Source organism: Filicampus tigris, chromosome 2 (genome assembly GCF_054856515.1).
Source record: "Filicampus tigris isolate MCC_2025a chromosome 2, RoL_Ftig_1.0, whole genome shotgun sequence".
Classification (NCBI taxonomy): Eukaryota; Metazoa; Chordata; class Actinopteri; order Syngnathiformes; family Syngnathidae; genus Filicampus; species Filicampus tigris.
In genome coordinates, this window is record NC_141218.1 from 38,643,039 (window position 1) to 38,664,260 (window position 21,222).

General features: G+C 42.3%; 2 protein-coding genes across 7 annotated transcripts in view; one reads left to right on the forward strand and one right to left on the reverse strand.

Moving 5' to 3' along the window:
• Nucleotides 1-19,951, forward strand: part of hvcn1 (hydrogen voltage-gated channel 1) — a 58,189-nt gene extending 38,238 nt beyond the window's left edge. For all 4 annotated transcript variants that reach the window (XM_086024160.1, XM_086024158.1, XM_086024159.1 and 1 more), the window contains 2 exons: nt 12,241-12,353; nt 16,439-19,951. In XM_086024160.1, coding sequence (XP_085880286.1) covers nt 12,241-12,353; nt 16,439-16,495 — 170 coding nt within the window. In that variant the 3' untranslated portion in view covers nt 16,496-19,951. The remainder of the gene's footprint in view (nt 1-12,240; nt 12,354-16,438) is intronic.
• Nucleotides 13,360-21,222, reverse strand: part of tctn1 (tectonic family member 1) — an 85,423-nt gene continuing 77,560 nt past the window's right edge. For all 3 annotated transcript variants that reach the window (XM_086024156.1, XM_086024154.1, XM_086024155.1), the window contains 2 exons: nt 19,535-19,666; nt 13,360-16,875 (listed from right to left, as the gene is read on the reverse strand). In XM_086024156.1, coding sequence (XP_085880282.1) covers nt 16,729-16,875; nt 19,535-19,666 — 279 coding nt within the window. In that variant the 3' untranslated portion in view covers nt 13,360-16,728. The remainder of the gene's footprint in view (nt 16,876-19,534; nt 19,667-21,222) is intronic.

A 21,222-nucleotide genomic window follows, 5' to 3' on the forward strand; every position in this document is an offset into this window, starting at 1 on the left:
TGGCACCAGTCCACAAAACCCTGAGTAAGTTCTCTGTACTCCCGATCATCTCCACCTGTGATGAGGCCGACAATCGCAGAGTCGTCAGAGAACTTCTGCAGGTGACAGGTAGGGGTGTTGTAGTTGAAGTCCGAGGTGTAGAGGGTGAACAGGAAGGGAGCCAAGACAGTTCCCTGTGGGGCCCCCGTGCTGCAGAGGAGCACGTCAGACACACAGTCCTGTGTCCTCACATACTGTGGCCGGTTTGTGAGGTAGTCCTGGATCCATGTGGTGAGGTGGTGCGCCACCCCCGCCCGCTCCAGCTTGTCTCCCAGTAGGGTGGGCTGGATGGTGTTGAAAGCACTGGAGAAATCAAAGAACATGATCCTCACAGTGCTCCCCGCCTTCTCCAGGTGGGAGAGTGAAGTGTGGAGGAGGTAGATGATGGCATCATCCACACTGATGCCAGGCTGGTATGCGAACTGGAGTGGGTCCATTGAGGAGCTCACCAGGGGGCGCAGGTGGACAAGGACCAGTCTCTCCAGGGTCTTCATCAGGTGAGACGTCAGCGCCACTGGTCTGAAGCTGTTGAGCTCCTTCGGGTGGGGGGTCTTTGGCACCGGGACCAGGCAGGATGTTTTCCATAGCTGGGGGACTCTGCCCAGCTTCAGGCTCAGGTTGAACATGTGCTGGACAATTCCACACAGCTGGTCTGCGCAGGATTTGAGGAGCTGGGGGCTGATGCCATCTGGACCTGCTGCCTTCCTCGCCTTCATCTTCTTCAGCTGGTTCCTCACCTGAGATGTTGTGAAGGCCAAGGCTGGACAGGAAGGAGTGGTGGCTATCTGGTGTAGCTGGGAGCTGGAGACTGTGGAGAAAAGAGGGGAGGGGGTGACACGCCCAGCAGGAGGAGTAGGTGGAGACTGCAGCAGGAGAGACTGAGTGGAGGCAGGCATCTGATCGAACCTATTGAAAAAGAGATTTAGCTCATTTGCCCACTGCAGGTCCCCCCCAGTCCGGGTCTTGGGTTGTCCGTGGCCTGAGATGGTCTTCAGGCCCCTCCAGACTCCCCTGGCGTTATTCTGCAGCAGCTGCTCCTCCATCCTCTTCCTGTAGGACCTTTTCCCCTCTCTGATCCTCCTCCTCAGCTGGCGCTGCACAGTCCTCCGCTCCTCTATGTTGCCTGACGCAAAAGCCCTCCTCTTCTCCTTCAGGAGAGCTTTTATGTCTGGTGTGATCCAGGGTTTGTTGTTGGAGAAACACCTTACTGTCCTGGTGGGTATGGTGTTCTCCATGCAGAAATTTATATAGTCTGTAACAGTGTCCGTTAGACTACTAATGTCTTCCCCGTGAGCATCGCTGAATACTTCCCACACAGTTGTGCTGAAGCAGTCCTTTAAGGCCTCCTCGGCCTCTCCAGACCATCTCTGAACCGTGCGGGTCACAGCTGGCTGCCTGCGGACCAGAGGTTTGTACACAGACTGGAGAGCCACCAGGTTGTGATCAGCTTTGCCCAGCGGGGGGAGGGGCAGTGATGTGTATGCCTCCTTGGTGTTGGCATAGAAAAGGTCCAGTGTTTTATTGTCTCTGGTGTGGCAGGTGACATACTGTGTGAATGAAGGCAGAGAGGAGGAAGGGGAGGCATGATTGAAGTCACCAGAGATGAGTACCAGGGCATTTGGGCATTAGACAGTGAGGTAAAGGTTGCAGCTCCTCGTGTAAGAGTTTGCAATATTCAAGACGAGTTAGAAAATATCAAACTGTCATTCCAACATTCAGACAATGTTGGAAATGGTCACCCTGCTGTTGAGCCCTCCCTAAACCCTCATGCTCCTTCATTTTTGCCTCAAACTTCACCAGTGGAACAAGAGCTTAGTTTGGCTCAAGCCCTTGCAAGTTCTCTAACACCAAATCACCTTCCCTCACCTGAGCCTGCCACCTTCAGTGGTGATCTCCTAAAGTTTATGGATTTGAAGGTATCCTTTATGGCCCTGATAGGCAATAAACCTCTACGTGCATGTGAGAAAATGTTGTACTTAAAAAGTTACCTTGGAGGCGACACAAAGAAAGCTGTGATACTTTTACCGGAATACTGAGCAGGCATATCAAGGCATTTGGAGTGTGCTACAAGAAAGGTATGGCAGTCCATTCATGGTTCAAAGAACATTTAGAACTAAATTTACGCAGTGGCCCAAAATAAGTGATAATGACCCTCTAGGATTAAGAGAGTTTGTAGATTTCCTCCAAAGTTGCCATGAGGCTATTCCTCAAGTTAAGGGCCTAGAGATTTTAAACGATTGTGAGGAGAATCGTAAATTATTAAAGAAACTGCCAGATTGGATTGTGCAAAGCTGGTATTGCATTATTGTGGATGAGATGGACAGAAGACAGGAATATCCCAGCTTTGCTCGCTTTACAGAGTTCATGCAAAGGGAAGCCAAAGTAGCCTGCAATCCCATTGCCTCACCATTCTCAATGAATGTAAGAGTTTCAGAGGAAAGATATGTTAAGAGAGCAAGGACTTTCTCAACAACTGTCAATCCCAAGTCAAACACCTCTGTAGCCACCTTTAAACCAAAGCCACCTTGTTTGTTTTGCAGAAATGATGCACATGGCATAGTGAAATGTTCCATGTTTGCAGCAAAGACTATGGACGAAAAGACAACATTCATTCGTGAAAATTACCTGTGTTTCGGATGTCTAAGAAAGGGTCACGTAAGCAAAGATTGCAAGACGCGCCACTCCTGTAGTAAGTCATCCTACTTGCCTGCATATAGAAAAGGTAAACGAACCAAGACAAAGCGAAAAAGAGAATGTCTCACAAATTGCACGCAACGTGGATGGAATAAATGTGGAAGTACATAAAGCCATGTCTCATGTACTAACAAGGAAATCTTCTGCCTCATCCAGCATAGGCAAGTTTTTGTCTCAGCTGTTTCACATCCTCAGAAGGAAATACTTACCTATGCCGTACTTGACACCCAAAGTGACTCCTCTTTTATTTGAGGAGATTTGGCTTCTGAACTGAATGTTGACTCTAAACCAGTACAGTTGAAATTAAGTACCATGACTTCTCTCAACACTGTTGTGGCGAGTAAACTTACTTGCAACTTGACAGTAATTTGCTATGACTCTAACACCCAAGTCCAAATTGATCGTTTACTCCCGAGAATTTATCCCTGTTGACAAGTTTCATATCCCCACTAGAGAAACTGCACTTCAGTGGGGAAAATTGGGGACATTCCGCATCTTAATTAAATGTGCACGTCTACTCATTCCCACTTCAGTCTCTGTAAATATCCTGATTGGTGTTTAATGCCTCGCCCGTCCTAACCGTGATCAGCAAAGAAGCAGTGTTTTTTTTTTTTTCTAAGCAAAGAAGCAGTGTGCGCTCGTCCCAGCCTAAATCTATGTAGCTCTGCTGACTTCCACATTTCCTCATTCTCATATAAATCAGCCACGCAGAGGTTAATCCTTTTGATATGTTGAAGGGATGTCCACATAAATTTTGGTGCCAATTGATCGCCGTTTTTGGACGTTATAAGCAATAAAATTACAATGATTTCCAATGGAGGGGTTGGAATCGGTTCCTCGCATGACTCCGGCCGAACAAGGATAGAATGGTAGGGGCCATTGTCCAGATTAACAAGGGGCATTATTCATGGAGTTACTTGTTTCCTAATTTCTCCAAAATGAATGGATAAAATTAACTTGTTAGTGACAACATGGCCATCACCCCACCCGCCCCACCATCCATTTAAACGAAAATCCTGTGGGGGGAATATTTGTAAAATTTGATGGACCCCCTGCCAAAAAGGAAACATTGCAGAGCATGACCAGAATATATGAAAAAGATTTGCTGCATTAGCCTCCATGTATCCACACTGTCTCCAACAAATTAGTATAATGCCTTTTTTGAGCCGGCGTAATGAAAAACCTGATAAGATTTTTCCAGCAGAACGCTCTCCATTGGGCAGAATTAGAGGTCTTCCATTGTACCACACATAACTGTCTCTAATATCCATCACTCAGGACCATATTAGCTTCTTACTCCCATTTTACTTTACCACTTAGTGAGACTACTTTCATCTGTTGCAGGCTCCAATAAAGTTTTGAGATTGGATAGGGCCCACGGTGTAAACATCAGTACAGATTTTTAACAAAATGTTATTCCATTGATCGTGTGTGGCTTTCCCCTTAAATTGCTTTATATAATGTCTGGTTTGTAGGAACCTATAAAAATCCTCCTCCAATCCATATTGTCCCCTTAAACTCTGAAAACTGTCCATAGCCGCCTGCTTCAAGAAATTACAACATGCTGTCAACCCGTTAGCTACCTATCCCTTAAACCTTGCATCCAAGTTTTTAGGCACAAAGACTATGTTGAACGTGCTCCACCTCAAAACTTTTATTGGTTCCATCTAGTGATTTTGAGCTGATAACTTGTTCCACAATTTAAGTGGCAATGCAATCCAAGGGTTTCCCAGATCTATTATCCTGGCCATCAGTCTCTTATCCCCCAGCGCTGCCTGAATCGGGAACTCCTCTATTATGCCCTCTTCAATTTCTTTCCATCTGGCCCTATATTTCGGGTTACACTAGCATATTAAAGACCTCAACTGAGCAGCAGTATAGTAGTCCTTTAAACATGGGAGTGCGACCCCGCCCCAATCTTTTGCTAATTGCAAATTCTTGAATTTGATTCTTGGTCTGCCCCCCTCCCAAATAAATCTCGACATGATTTTATCCCACTCTTGAAATTATTGATCTGATATATGGACAGTGAGGGATTGAAAAAGATCATCCTTGTAAGAACAAACATTTTGATCGATTGCATCCGTGACCCTAAATTGAGGTAAGGTAAAGATTCCCATCTCCTTATATCTTTAATTCTGTTGGTCAGCGGGACAAAGTTGAGTAATAATTTTGATCAATCCCTAGGTATATTTACTCCCAAATATCTGATGAAATGTCCTTCCCATTTCATTTTATACCTCGATCTAATATTTCTTGAGGGGCTATAATTGAAAGTAAGAATTTGGGGTTTAGAAACATTCAATTTATACCCTGAAAAAGTACCATATTGGTCTCAAGTTGAAAACAACTAATTTCTATTTTTGTTCTAATTTTTAATTTCAATTAATATCTTTATTCTGGATAATCCACTGGCTCAGTGGCTCAATAAAGATAGTGAATAGGGGACTAATTGGACAACACTGCCTCGTTCCACGTTCCAGTAAAAAGCTATCTGAAACCCCTCCATTAATCTTGATCCTTGCCCTCGAGTTATCAAAAAGGGCCTGTATTATTTTGATGAGCAATTTATGAAAACCACATTTTTCTAGTACTCTGAACAAAAAGGACCAATTCACACAATTGAAAGCTTTGTCTGCGTCCAACCTTGGAATCCCCGGAATCCCACTGTCCTTTATGTGACTTGTGTAGAGTTCGTCTCATGCTGTCTTTGTCTCTGACGCATAAAACCAGTTTGATCCAGGCTTACAATTTCCGGCAATAGTTTATCTATTCTCTTAGCCAGTATGTGTGTAAAAAAATTGTAATCCTGATTCAATACACTAACTGGTCTATAACTCCTTCATTCCGATTTATCCTTACCTTCTTTTGGGATAAGGGAAATCACTGTTTCCCTCCCTGAGGGAGGTACCATGTTCTTCATTATGGCCCAATTAAAGGTTGACTGTAACATAGGGATCAATAAATCCCCTATCTCCCTATACCACTCCAAAGAGAACCCATCTGGCCCTGGGCTTCTTCCTGTCTTCATATGTGAGATGGCTGCTCTAATTTCCTCCTCCCTGATCTCCTCAACAAGATGATTGCTCTGTTCAACAGGCAGTTTAGGGAGGGGAAAACTAAGAATTCTTCCATTTTTTTTTTTAACGTCTCCCTGAGGTTGTGAATATAGTTTCTGAAAATATATCTCAAAGCTTTTTTGTATACCTTCTAAATTATGGTGCATTACATTAGTCATAGGGTTTCTAATTTTATGAAAGGAATTCTCCGCTTGCTGCTTCCTCAACCTGAATGCCAGCAGTTTACTCAACCTCTCCCCCCCTTCATAGTATTTCCGTTTTGTAAATATCAACTTCTTTTGTATTTCTCTTGCATATATTGCATTTATTTTATTTTGTTTTCATCTTGAGAATTTCTTTAAACCTTTCCTCTCCATAAGTATCCTTATGCTGTTGTTCTGTTTCAATTCTGCCTGTAGTCGGTCCAGTTTCTTGTTTTTGCGTCTTCCAGTAAGCACAATATCCTATAATTTGGCCTCTCAACACTGCTTTACATGTATCCCATAGTAGTGGGGGTGAAACCTCATCATTACCATTGAATTCCAGAAACTCAGAATTGTCCTTTTTAATTTGTTCTTTCATCCATCCATCCATCCATCCATTATCTATACCGCTTATCCTCACAAGGGTCACGGGGCGTGCTGGAGCCTATCCTAGCTGTCTTCGGGCAGTAGGCGGGGGACACCCTGAATTGGTTGCCAGCCAATCGCAGGGCACACAAAGACAAACATCCGCACTCACAATCACACCTAGGGGCAATTTAGAGAGTCCAATCAACTTACCATGCATGTTTTTGGAATGTGGGAGGAAACCGGAGTACCCGGAGAAATCCACGCAGGCACGGGAAGAACATGCAAACTCCACACAGGGAGGCCGGGGCCGGGATCGAACCCACGACCGCTGAACTGTGAGGCGGACGTGCTAACCAGTCGACCACCGTGCCGCCTTGTTCTTTCATATGGTTCAATATATTTAAATTCAATCTCGATATAATATTTCTCCGATTTTGTTCAAGATTTACTTCTAAATAGAGAGAGCTATAGTCTGAAAGGTCCATAATCCGCACTTCACAGTCAACCACCCTGTACATACTTTACGAAAAATTAAAACGTAATCGATTCTTGAGTAAATACTATGTGGATTTGAGAAATATGTATAGTTTCTCTTCCTAGGATGTATCTCTCTCCAGACATCTGTCAAACCATCTTCCTTCATTGTCGATTTGATCCTCTTATTTACTTGGGTAGCTGTGTAACCTGTCCTCTTGACGAATCAAGTTTAGGATCAAATCTGACATTAAAATCCCCACCACAAATTAACAAACCTTGAGATTCTGCTATTATTAAATCAAATATCTGTCTATAAAACCTCCAATCTGAGTTAGGAGGAGCATAAATATTTACTAACGTCAAGTTCCCGTTTGAATTACATCAAGTTCCCGTTTGAATTACCCCATAAAGAAATATATATCCCTTCTGTGGCCTTTAATCTCAAAATGGAGCACAAAATTAAACTTACTAGAAACCCATCCTTCTTAGTTTAGAATGCTCTTCTTCTGACAAGTGCATCTCTTGCAGGTAGGCCACTTCTACTTTATCTCTTTTAAGTTTAGTCAAAATCTTGCTCCTCTTAATTGGATTGATTGATCCATTCACATTATGTCACTATCTTAACTGTTTGCATTTAGTGATCTGTACTGTACAGGAAATAAGCAGTACTAGTAAAAAAAAAAAAAATTCAAAAAAAATAAAAAATCAAGTACGTTCCACTCACAGTATGCTCTAATAATTAGATTGATCCCAGGTAGCACCGCAAAATCTGCATAAAACAGGGTTTCCCAGATCTATTATCCTATTAAGTGAACACATCCCTTAATGGGGAAAAACACATAAAGAACAATAACACCAATCCAAAAGACTTCCAATAGTGAGGTCTTCATCCTGACCCTATATAAGCCCTGATGGCAAGAGGGCTTCCAGGGAAAGCCTCCCCTACTCACCGGTATGAGAGGGTCCTTAGTCTTCGTCCATGTGTCGTGAGACTTTGTCCAAATGACGCGAGAAAATCTAAGTCCCGACCTCACCTTGATATCCTGAATTATTACCCAAATAAGACAAGAGAAAAAGAATGTATCCATACATATATATTCACATACACTTACACATACATACATAAAAATATACATACATGCATACATACACATACTGACACCCCCGTGTGCATATATACCCATGCACACGCACGCACCCCCCCCACACACACACATATATATGTATATACATTTACTGTACACACACTGTCAGGTTCATCAATTTGACATTTTTATAACACAACACAAATGAAGAGGAAAGACACTCAATTCTTTGTTACTAGCTCATGAGGAGAACGGAGCGATTGCACAATTTCTGATTCCCGCTGTCCTCGTGAGGAGAACGCCTCTTTCTACGTTCTTTCTACGTACTAAACTTATTTCTCCGTTCCCTTTCTTTTTATTAACTTTCAGGACTCCCTGTTTACATGGGTGTTTCCAACCTAAGGAGCGGGGAATTTATGCAAGCCGTTGGAAACACTTGGCCTTGTTATCTATGAGTGTATGTGGGTGAGAAATTACTGTTTTCAGATTACAGTGTACATGTGTCAAAGCATTACATTGCAAAAACATTCAGTCATATTAACTTCGGATCTTCCTTCTTGTTTTTCCTTCTTGCTTCTTCTTTTCACACTTGCTCCTCGGATGGTTATAATTAATATCGACATGAAGCAGAAGCAATTTCTTCATTGCAAGCAAATACCACGTCATTCTTATATTTAGTTTACAATACAAATACATATAGTAAACAAAATAACTCAAACATATGTTCATTTAGCATAAACATCAAATGTGTAGGCGGCACGGTGGTCGACTGGTTAGCACGTCCGCCTCACAGTTCAGAGGTCGTGGGTTCGATCCCGGCTCCGGCCTCCCTGTGTGGAGTTTGCATGATCTCCCCGTGCCTGCGTGGGTTTTCTCCGGGCACTCCGGTTTCCTCCCACATTCCAAAAACATGCATGGTAAGTTGATTGGTGTGCTTGTGAGTGCGGATGTTTGTCTCTTGTGTGCCCTGCGATTGGCTGGCAACCAGTTCAGGGTGCAACCAGTTCAGGGTCCCCCCCGCCTACTGCCCAAAGACAGCTGGGATAGGCTCCACCCTTATGAGGAGAAGCGGCACAGATAATGGATGGATGGATGGATCAAATGTGTGATAACTATTTAATTATTAAAAATACTATATATAGATAATTATTCTTACACACGTACACATATACTGTACATACTCACACTTACACACGTAATTATCTATACCCATCATTATTTGCAGTCTGCCCATCCCTCTCTTTCCCTTCCCCTTACTCGCTAGCCCCATTCATCTCCAAACCTTGATTTACAATTCCCTCATTGTCACTTTGCATCCGAACGTCCGAAGGCTTGCAACTTCTCTTGTAGTTTCCAGCTCTGCCCGGTCTCTCCTGGTTCCCCGGTCTCCCTCTCTTGCTCCACGTAAATCGCCGTATCTGCTGGGTATTTTATGACTGTCACCGAAAATCCCCTTTTCGCTATGTCCCTGGTCGCTTCCTCCGCCGATCCATAAAGCACAGTCCCCTCAGGATAGAAGACCCTCAATTGGGCAGGGAACGGTGTTGGGAATTGTATCTTCTGTTCCTTCAGCACTGATTTGGCTTCGGCATATTCCCTTCGTCGTTTCAGAATTTTCAGCTCATAGTCGTGGTCCAGATTGATCCTTTTATCATGCAATTGGAAGCCGCGCTTCTGCCAAGCCAGCCGTATCTCCTCCTTCATCCTGTAGCTTGACTTTTTGCCACAATTGATCTCGGTGAAGTCCCGGAAGGTGGCTTTGGCATCCAGGCACGGTGTGCCCTCTCCACACGCAACTTGAAGGAGTCTTGGAGTTCCAGTCCCTCTCGTAGCAAGCGCTCCACATATTCCACCATCGTCGACAAATTTCCTTCGACTCCCTCTTTGACGCCGTGAATTCGAATATTCTCTCTCCTCGAGCGACTCTCCAAGTCAGTCAGCTTTTCATCCAAATGAATCTGCAGTTTTAACAACTCTGAAACTGTTTCCTCTATGGCTTGCATCCGGGTCTCAGCCGCGTCGATCCGTTCTTCAGCCCCCGTTTTGTTTATTTCTTCTCGAATTTCTTTGAGCTGTCGACCACTATCCCTCCTGAACTCTCGCAGTTCTTTTAATATGAGCTGAAATCCCACTTCCTCCCTCAGCCCGTCTTCGTTGCCATCGGCGGCGTACGTGTCCATGTCGTCCATTGTGCTATGCCGGAGCTCACTGCTAACGTCGTCCTGCTTGTATAACTCAGACTGCTTTAACTTCCTTGCCTTTAATTTGGGCATTTTAAAGGACCCACTATTGTAGATAAACGTGTATACCAAGTTTGAAATGTATTCGAGTTGTAGTGGGTATATTTTCATCGAATGGTCGGGAGCTCGTTCCTCTACCCCGCCATCTCTTTGCTTGCCCAACCGGAAGTCCAGGCACAGGGTTTTTAACCCCTTCACTGCTCACTGCTAGTCAGTTCTGATGCCTTTGATCAGCTTTGTGTTCCCTCTTCAAACACAGAGGAACTCAGCACTTGGTTCCATTCATCTTGCCTTAATATTTTGGACTCTTTGGCTCCATTAAAAAATATGCGGCAAAAAATTTGACCGGCGCCATGGTTTAATGTCTTGTCACGTCTGATTCAGGCATACCGCCAGAATTTATGTGCTCTATTTAAATCGACTCCGAACTGAAACCCTGTCAACCGATTTGCACGTACTCGTCCCCTGAAATGTGCGATAGATTCTGACAGTTTTTCATCGACAAGGTTGCTACAGTTCTTGTTTCGAATGCCACATTTGACCCCTCTGTCCACGTTTGCAACACCAAGTGGGCATTAGTGGATGTGCTCTAGAGTGGTTTCGATCATATTTGGGTGGCAGGACTTTTTCTGTTAGCCTTGGTTTTTCTGAGACCTCCTCTGCCCCTCTATTGTATGGTGTTCCACAGGGTTCTATTTTGGGGCCATTGCTGTTCTCATTGTATTTGCTGCCCCTGGGTTCCATCCTTCGAAAACATGGTATTTCCTTCCACTGCTATGTGGACGACTGTCAAATCTATATTCCGCTGAGCAAAAAAGACGCATTCTCCATAAGTCCACTTTTGTCCTGCCTCGACGACATCAAAGACTAGATGTCACTGAATTTCTTAAATTTCAATGAAAATAACACAGAAGTGATGGTGTTCGATCCTAGTGGCTCGTCTACATCCCACCTTGTTGACCTGGGCCCCCTGGCTTCATATCTAAAGCCAACAGTCTTAAACTTGGGTTTTAAAATGGACAGTGATCTTAAATTGGACCAGCAAATCAGCACTGTTGTAAAATCCAGCTTCTTTCATCTCAGACAGCTGGCTAAGGTAAAGCTCCTCCTTTCTCATCAGCACTTAGAAACAGTCATCCATGCCTTTGTTACATCTCGGCTAGATTACTGTAATGCATTTTATTTTGGAATCAGCCAATCCTCTCTCAAACGTCTCCAGTTGGTCCAAAATGGTGCTGCCCGACTACTAACTGGAGCTCGGAAGATGGAGCACACAACACCAATTCTGGCCTCCCTTCACTGGCTCCCAGTGCATTTTAGGGTTCAATTTAAGGTTCTGTTATTTATCTATAAATCACTAAATGGCTTCTCCCCGGTGTACCTCTCTGAGCTCCTCCACTCCTACACACCTTCCCGCAGCCTCAGGTCTGCGGGCCAGGCGCTGCTCGAGCTGCCGAGGACCAAGCGGAGCCTCAGAGGGGATCGAGCCTTTTCGGCTGCTGGTCCTTTCATTTGGAATTACCTTTCATTGAATGCTAGGCAAGCCCCCTCTCTGTCCACTTTCAAAACCCGGTTGAAGACGCATTTCTCTTCACTGGCTTTTGATCTGACCTGAGACCTGACATTTTCGGCTCTTTTCCAGTGTCTGTTGTTGTTTTATGTTAATCTATGGATTTCACGTGTTGTATTATGGCTATTTTGTTGTTTATATGTAAAGTGCTTTGTTACAACTCTTGCTGTGTGAAATGCGCTATCCAAATAAAATGGTATTGTATTGTTTTGTATTGTATCATTGAAAGAAATGGTAAACCATTTTAGATTGACACACTACTAAGGGTAATATAGTATGTCTTCTTTAAAACGTTGTCAACTAAAGTGGGGTGGTCTGAGTCCTGAAACTCCAGGGCTGAAAAAGAGTCCCGGTCTTTCTCAGGCTACACAAATGATAAAAATGTATATTTTACTTAACCTTACTCTTGGCATTGCAACAGTATGTTGTAGCATTGGATCTCTTTATTTCCATCACAGCAATATCATATCTTAATATTTAATGTGATCATTGAATATATTGCAGGGATTCTAGTGTCGGTAAAAACCCGTGTGGACCAGAAGATGCATAAACTGAAGGGGAGCTATGATCATCTCGTACAAACAATCACCGAACTACAACAGCACATTGATAAACTTGTAAGTATTCACTGCATACTCTTTCGGCCTGATTAAGATTCCAATTATCGAGCACGAAAATGGGTGGTCGTTCCCAGGTTGTGTGGGTGTGTTGTGTGTGATCGTCATTGTTTACTACGATCCCAAATACAACCGCTAAATTGCTTGTCACTCACTCTAACAGATTGCACGCACTGTTGCCAACATATGTTAATGCGCGCACTGTTGCCAACATATGTTAAGGCAAGGCAGCTTTATTTACAGTATATACAGGCTTGGGGAGTACCGTTATTACGTATTCAGGATAAAAATAAAAAAAAATGAAAAAAATATAAATAAATTCCTGAGATTGAATGGCTGGACTGTAAAAAGACAAATAAATACGGCATGTCCTTGACAATGAATGAGTTAAAAATTGGGATTATTTCACAGAATTACAATTTCAATGCAGACAGATGGGTACGTTTGTTCAAGTCAGTCATCGCTCTTTTGCGCACTGAAAGTAGGTCAGGCCAGCCGCAATTCGAAGTCATGTTAGCCATCGCAACCGACTGCTTCCGAGAGCCAAATTCAAAATAAAAGTTACGTGTTTTACTTTTATTTTAAAGTTGACCCTCACGGTGCGTTGAACCGTTGTGGCGACTGGCTCACTTGACTAGGGTGTCTCTTTGCCATGAGACAGTGTCCTAATGCGTCGCAAGGGGGGGCCGCCAGTGAGACGGTTATCTCCACGTTGCTGTGCCGTGGCTTTGAATGTCTGTCAAAGTAGGTCCAACCCAAAAGCGCCCCGTGGTGCAAAAAAAGAGTGCCCCCTCAGAGGACTGTCCTGAGTAAGATAGAACACAGGATCCCATATTGTGAGTCAGAGATGGACAATTAATTTGTCAAACGGGCCATGAAACTCAAATTGTTAAATATGAATTGAATGTATTTTTATGGAACAGTAAATTTTAATAACCTTACATTGTGTAGCCCTGGTATAATTATGTAGTTGGACCAAAAAATGTCGAAATAACTGAAAACTGAGTGAAAAATATATATATTTTTTTATTCAGTTCTTTTAAAATACATATCAATGACAAAATTTCAGTGGAGGGTGGTGAGTTTCGTATTTAGGGCTACAGTGTTTTTTTAGTGACCTAATCCACCTCTTAATAACGCTATCACGTCATAAAATAACATAAAATAACATTTGAAAAAATTTCCTGTGATTGAAGGGCTGGACTGTGAAAAGACAAGTAAATTCATAATTGGCAGTGAATGAGTAAAAGAAGAGAATTTCACATATTTGAAGATGAATACCAATATTACGAAAGCAAAAAACAGTTACCTTTGTCTTCCAATCCATCATAAAATATCATATTTTTAAATAAATAAATCACATTGTACTCACCAAATATGCTAATGCAGAGACTCCTGCTTGTCTGTGTATGCTAACTGTTCCACGCACACATAACCATTTTACCTTGAAAAAACTCTTTGGCTGTTTTTTTCTGTGTGCACGGGTCATTGTCCATCTGCACTGTAAAATGCTGTCTAATAAGTTTTGAAGTATTTGGCGGAATATGAGCAGATCAAATTGCCCAAAACACTTCAGATTTCATCCTGCTGCCTTTGTCAGCAGTCAGTACAGTTCCACTGGCAGCCATACATGCCCACCTGTCCATGGAACAGCTGAACAACCATATGTCCCATTATTTTTGGTTGACATTTATTATACAACAGTTATTTTTTTTTTGCTCTAAATACCACCACAATGGATTTGAAATGAAAAAAATGAGATTTGCTTTAACTGCTGAATTATACAAACTGTTGTAATTAAAGGGAGACTTGATTGTGCTGAACATTTTTTTGCTCTAAATACCACCACAATGGATTTGAAATGAAAAAAATGAGATTTGCTTTAACTGCTGAATTATACAAACTGTTGTAATTAAAGTGACACTTGATTGTGCATTTTGAACATTTAACACTTATATCTGTCTGTATGAAAAAATTACATCAGGACTGAAATTCACCCCCCTAAAAGATTCTGTCGTAATTTATGTTTTTTTTTTTTGTGATGACTAAAGCCGCAAATTGGCCTGCCCACTTTTGGGGTGTTTTTTTGTTTTGGTTTTTTTTGTTCTCCATCTCAGACTGTCAACATCATTGCAGGGACGAGGCTTGATACGTGTTGTTCCTTGTTTTGGTTTGTCATGTTCTGTTGTCACCTGGTGTGTGAAAGTGGTTAATTACCACTAAAATTCATTTGCACATTCCTACTCTTGTCCATTTCAAACTGTGAAAATATAAAAGCGGGCGGCACAATATCACCTCCACAAAATCAAACACATTGTGCTGATCGGTTTTTCTATATTTTTATTTTAATTACCGGTTAGAATGGACAATACCAGTAATGTGGATACGAATTTTAGTGACAATTGATCATAGTTTTTGGACATTTAGCGATGCAAATGCTTTATTATTTTGCCATAGGCAGCCAACACATGGATGTTGCCTCCCGCGGCTGGCTGGTTGATTGTTAACAGTCAAAGTTAGCAGAAGGAGATATTCTTCTTACCGTCCATACATGAGGGTTTGTGTCTACCCGCTTGAGTAGGAGTTAGCTCCACGCCGCCACCGGTCAGCCAGTAGCCGGTGAGCTGCCAGATTCCGCTCGGCATCACCCGTGCGGTGTGTGATCGCTAGTAAGTGGCCGATTTGAGAAAATGGATGGGGGTATAAACTTTGAAAAGACATGGGGCTCCATTTCACGGAGATCCACCATCTAGGCAGCCAAGAAGCTCCGTGTCCACCTTCAGCCGTGTTTGCCACGGCCGGTTAACCAGCCAGGAGCACCGTGTTTGCTACAGAGAAGGTTCTTTGCTGATCATGGTTAGGACGGGCGAGGCATTAAACACCAGTCAGGATATTTACAGAGACTGAAGTGGAAATGAGACGTGCACATTTATTTGAATGAGGAGTGCTCCAGATTTTCGGCTTACAACGCGCCGTCCAATTTGGAAGGTAACAGCCGAACATTCCAATGCGGCCACACTCTCGGCTGTGCAGTCAGCCTCGCTGGAACTCGTTCGTTGTTCAATGAGGGCTTTTGTCACTCTCAAGTCGCTTCACTCGGGAAGGGGGCTGCAAGCAAAAAGCAGAGACACCACACCGTGCGCGACTGCTTGCGAGGCGACATGAAGACACAGGCTCATCTTCACCTTCACACGCTGGGCAGACAGTAAGGGGCTAATGTTGTTGTGCTAACGCCTTTTGTTTGAACGGACTGGAGCTAGTTGTTGCTAAACTTCCGCTGTCCCAATCCTACCTTTAACCGGGAATGGAAGTGGGGGGCTCCAATCTGCCTGCTGCTGCTGCAAGCCACGTCTCTCTTCCTTCTGAGACACGAGTTTAGCATCGCTAAATGTCAGAAATATAACCAGTCGGGGTTCGTGTGCGCATTCATGGTCTTGTCCGCTTCAGCTTGTGAAAGTGGAGGAGCAATCGCCACGGTATTTTTGATTTTGTGGAGGTGATCATGATGAGATCACGTTTTATGTCAATAAATCCAAACTATTGTGCAGAACACTTTTATACTTTCACAGTTTGAAGTGGACAAGAGTAGTAATGTGCATTTGCATTTTGGTGGCGATTGGTCACCTTTTTAGACAACAGAACTGACAAAGCGAGCAATATTACCAAGCATGCCTTCCTCTCGTGACGTAGACCGCTGGGACCGAAAACATTACATAAGCCACGCCCCTTTTTGGGCCGTGGAAATTTGTCGTAAATCTAATCACAAAAAAAGACCATAAATCACTACAGAGTTTTTTGAGGTGGGCATTTTAGTACTAATGTTGTTTTTACATGCAAACCTATTGCCTATTGCCAATGTTAAGCTCACACAAGTGTACCTTTAAGTACTGTAGTTCAAGGCTTCAACTAGTTGCCTGCAACATCCTAACAATCTAGTCTATGGTTATTAGCAATGATGAAACTAATTGAGAAAAAAGATTATAAAAAGATTTATCCAGCGCATAATTGAGACATTTATAGACATGCATTGATTGATACCTGATTTCTCAAACATCAAATTAACTCATTTCTCTTATCTGTCCTAGCAACAAGACAACCAGAAGCTTCAGACACTTCTCAAAAGGCATGGCATAGACTTCTGATTGGCAATGAATTTAAATGAGTTTATATCATGTAACTTTCTGTATTTTTTTTTTCCGCATAAATCCATGTATCATTTCTGAATTGTTTGATCTGTTCAGTTCACGATTTCGTGTGTCAAAATATTTTCTTCATTAATGCTTTTTTGCTTCATCCAATTGATTCTTTGCCCTTCATGTAATTTGAATTACCATTTTGGTAAGTGGACTTTCACAGTCTGTAAGAAGTTGCTGAATCAAACAAATGGAAAGAAGAAGTTCATAGGCAGCTTGGCATTGATGGTTGGTGTAGCTCTGTAACCAGGAAGGGCAGAAGCAGAAATTTCTTTGAAGCTCACTGAACTCCGAATTGAGAGCGAATCACTGCCCCTGATGAAACTAGCCTGTGAGAGAAAGAGAAGTGTTCATTCGGAATGCATTTTTGTTTTTGATGGTCAAAGTATATGTGCAAGACTCTGGTATTGTAATCTAAATTATCATCACTCAATCCAAAATGTTTACAATCCAATTAGCACTATATAGGAGGTTTGTTGACAGGGTCGCCAAATCACTCAGTGGGTTGAACCAAGCGGAGTTTGATTTTAATGAAACTTGCTGTACTTGTTGATAGTAACGACACGACACAAAATTTTTAATTTTAGGTCAATTGGAACAGGGGTTTGGGAGCTACGGCCCTCTGAATTTTAATATGTTCGTCAAAAAAGGGGCAATATGACGTGCCTTTTCCTGAATGAGCATTAGGCTGATATTAAGCCTACATTGATTTTGATCCTCAATCCATAACATAAGTAATCTTTCCATCTCGACGAGGATCGGAGAACGTTTCTTCGTGATCACTGTCTTCCTCAGAGGGGCGAATCCCTTCATGTGGGCTATGAGCATCCTGCTATGAGCAACATTGCGCAGAGTAAGAGAAGGGGTGTGGGGAGCCTGCTCGTGTCCAGCAGCCCTAAACCCCGCGGCCACGCTAACGCTAACAGAGCAGCCCAAGCTAAGCGGCCTACAAAAATCTCTGAAGCCCTGCTACACTCAGAAGGAAGTCGGCCATTTTAAATTTTCTTTCACATTTTGCCTCATTTTCAGCCTTTTATAGAGGTCCTATTTGATCAAAATTGCTTTTAATATGATGTACTTAATTTTCCAAAAATTCCAATTCCAATGTGCGAGCATCCCAATGTGCCAGTACCCCAACTTAGCCAGGGCTGCGAGGGCTCTTTATGGCTGCTTGCAGCTCTAGTTGTAACTGAATTTTGATACATTGTGAGGTCCCTATTGTTTTTGTAGAAATTATCGCTGCTCAGTCCCTATTGTGTCTGTAGAAATTATTATTAGGGCCCAAGTAGCGACCGCCGCAAGGTCCTTCTTGTTTGTGTAGAAATTATTATTTATTATCATTATTAATCATTATTCTTCGCAAATAATTACTGAGCAAGTTTTAAAAAATGGCTCACTGACACCCCCTAGAAATATGTAAAAAAATCAGCCCCGGTTGTACATTTCTAGATGTACGAAAAATGGTAGTATATGTATGTAACAGGTCAAGATGTACAGCAAGTCTCTTGAAGCCATATACTAAAACTAACAGGAAGTCGGCCATTATGAACTAACTTTAAAAGCTGATATCACCTTGACTACAAAAACTGCTGTAATTGACCCACTTCGAAATATTTCTCACACAGCGTGGGATCGGTTCCCACTCAGTGACTGTGTCTGTGCGTGTGCCCTGTGACTGGCTGGCGACCAGTTAGGGTGTAGTCCGCCTTTCGCCCATAGTCGGCTGGGATAGGCTCCAGCACTTCAACGCGACCCTGTATAGGATAAGCGGGGTGGAAGGTGACACACATATTTCTGTTATTTGATGATAGTCCAGGGCTGAAGACATTCACGAACTTACTTTTCATCAAAGTGGTACCGCCACCTACTGGCTAAAGGAAGTATATGTTTTATTCTTTAAAGTTTTTCTCTTGGCAGGTTTACCAGATCTACCTCGTATTTGCTTGGAAGAGTGTTTTGGCCTTTATGGTGTTAAAAAAGTAAGTTTGTGATTTTTCGCAAAAAGCTGTTGCCATGGTAACGCCCAGTTTGCCACATGCCATCATTAGCTGTGGCTTTAGTCGCAGATGGTTACTTTGCATTTGTGTGGTAGGCATGGACTGCTTCTTTGGTTAGCAAAGTCCTTCTTGCAAAGAAGGCATATCACTCTACATTTACCAATAGTGCTGTCAGGACGTTTTTTAAATTTACCATTCATCGGACCAACAATTCTCACATGCTCCTCCATTTTCACGTCTTCTCTCTGCTCCTGAACTTGCCTTCCCACCTAGAATACGATCCTATCATGTTATGCCAAACACAATGACAGCGTCCACTTAAGGGGGTGACATTGACCATTGTTTTTTACACACCCAACAACTCAAGCACAAGCCCCACGCATCAAAATGGATCTCATCATCATACAGAAACAGTAAAGTTAGAGATTCAAAATTAGATTGTGATTAATAACGCTTTAACTCAGACTGTAATTAATTGATGGAAATTAATGCACTAATTTGACACTCCTATATATATATATATATATATATATATATATATATATGAGTAGAGTAGAGTAGATAAAGGTGGGCCTGGATATAAGGGTTCAAAGTAAGACAGCCACGCCCCTTTTTGCCGAACATATGAAAATTCGGTGGGCTGTCGCTCCCAAATCCCTCCTTAACTGACCTGAAATTTGAGATTTAGTGTTGCGCCATCACTATCAACAAGTACAGCAGGTTTCAAAAAAATCAAAATATGTTTGGTTTAAATTTTCTAATTTTTTGGGGGGTGATTTGTTATGGAATGACCCCAGAGTTAATTCCTTCAATTAACTTGAGCCTGTGTCAAGTACTACCAAGCCCTTCATGGAGGTAAAGATAGGTTAGATTTCAATACAAATAAATACTGTATATTTGTTTTCCTTGCTGTTTATATTTTGTCAACAGTTGGAGAGCCATGTTTAAGTGTATATGAGCCTACAGTACATGTTCACTGTATATTACCTACCAAACTGGTCCTATTGGTTTGGATAACTTCCTCGACACTCACAATCTGAGCTTGGGGATTCCACAAGAATCCATATTTGATCCATTCAATCTGGAAGTGAAGTGAAAGTGGGATACTGCAAATCTGTGAATCCTGGAAATGAAAATGTATGTAGTATAAGGTTACGTGTCATCAACACACACACAGTGGAACCTTGCTTAATGTATATAAATCGTTCAGAGACTACAAACCGATGTTTATAAAATGAATGGAAATATAATTAATTTGTTCCAGCGTCAAAACTAAATCTCTTTCCTGTGCAGCTGGTGTTATGGAAAAATCCGTGACTTGTCAGAAATTATGACCCTAAGACTCAATATTGGATGTGCTGTTTTTAACTCTGCATGACTGAATTAATAAATTACATGTGGAATTCAACGTCTCTTCCATGTTTGAGAGGCGCATGTGACTTGGCAGCTTGTTACATCAGCTCTGTTGACTTTTCCTTGAATTGTAATTTCACAGCGTTCTTTTTGTGTCGTGTTAAACCATTGGCACATTTGCAGTGTTTTGACAGTGAGGTTTTTGGTGGACAATTAGGACTTTCTTTGCTGTTTGTTTATTGGTTATGCTGTTTATGATACTCATCTGCAGCCACAATGATCTAATCTGCTTCAAACACAGGGCTGGTGAGTGCTCAGTACGCATCACAAAAGAAAATTTGAAAAACGCATTGTGGGAATAATTATTGATACAATAATCATTCATTTGCTGCTCATGATGCTTTCATAAACTACCCGCAAGGAGGTCAGGTGAAGCCATGCTGATGACTCCTAATATGAAGATGATTGCTGAAATATCTTGCTACATTGATTAACTCTACTAAAGATGTCAACATTTCTTACCACACATGTACTTAAGTAATTTTCCACCTACATGCATACACACAGACAGACACGTGCAAGACGTTCCGACTGCCAATTTCATTCACCCCACCCTTTAGAGTTGGAACGCTCATGTAACTAGGGAAGTAAGAAAGAATAAAAAGAAAGGAGCCGGAGAGACTGTTTCAGACCGCACTCAAGAATTGTATCCGTACAGTTCTTCTCCGTTCTCCTTGCAAGCATAAAATTCAAAAGTGAGTGTCTTCATCTCTTTATTTTGTGTGAACATTTATGAATGTCTGCCTGATAAACCTGACACGCATACTGATGGAACAGTGCTGTTACTAAAGTTAGTGAGGAGATTGAGAAGGCCAGGAGATTTTAACCGCTCCTCCTATTGTTCAATGAGCGAAACACATGGTCAAATTTTGCCAACAAAATGGATGTGCTAAAGACTTGAGCAAACAGCCAGTAGGCGGATATGGAGTGCAGCCATTTGTGTTACTCACGTCATTATCACCGAGGAATTCTCTTAATCCCACAGCTGTCTACAATATAAAATAGATATAGAACGACAGCCCTGCTGCAATCGTCCTCCTCGGCTTTCTCAGCACCTCCAGATATTAAAGGTGCTGCCTCAATCAATCAAAACTTTATTTATAGAGCGCTTGTCATACAGAAATAAAATTACTTTACAGATTAAAATCCTTACCACCCCCACCCATCTCCCAGGCCCTGCCCCCGCAAGGTCAAACATGATCACAGTTCCTCCTCACCACAACTGCCTCCATAAGGTCACCCACAAACACATACACATACCATACA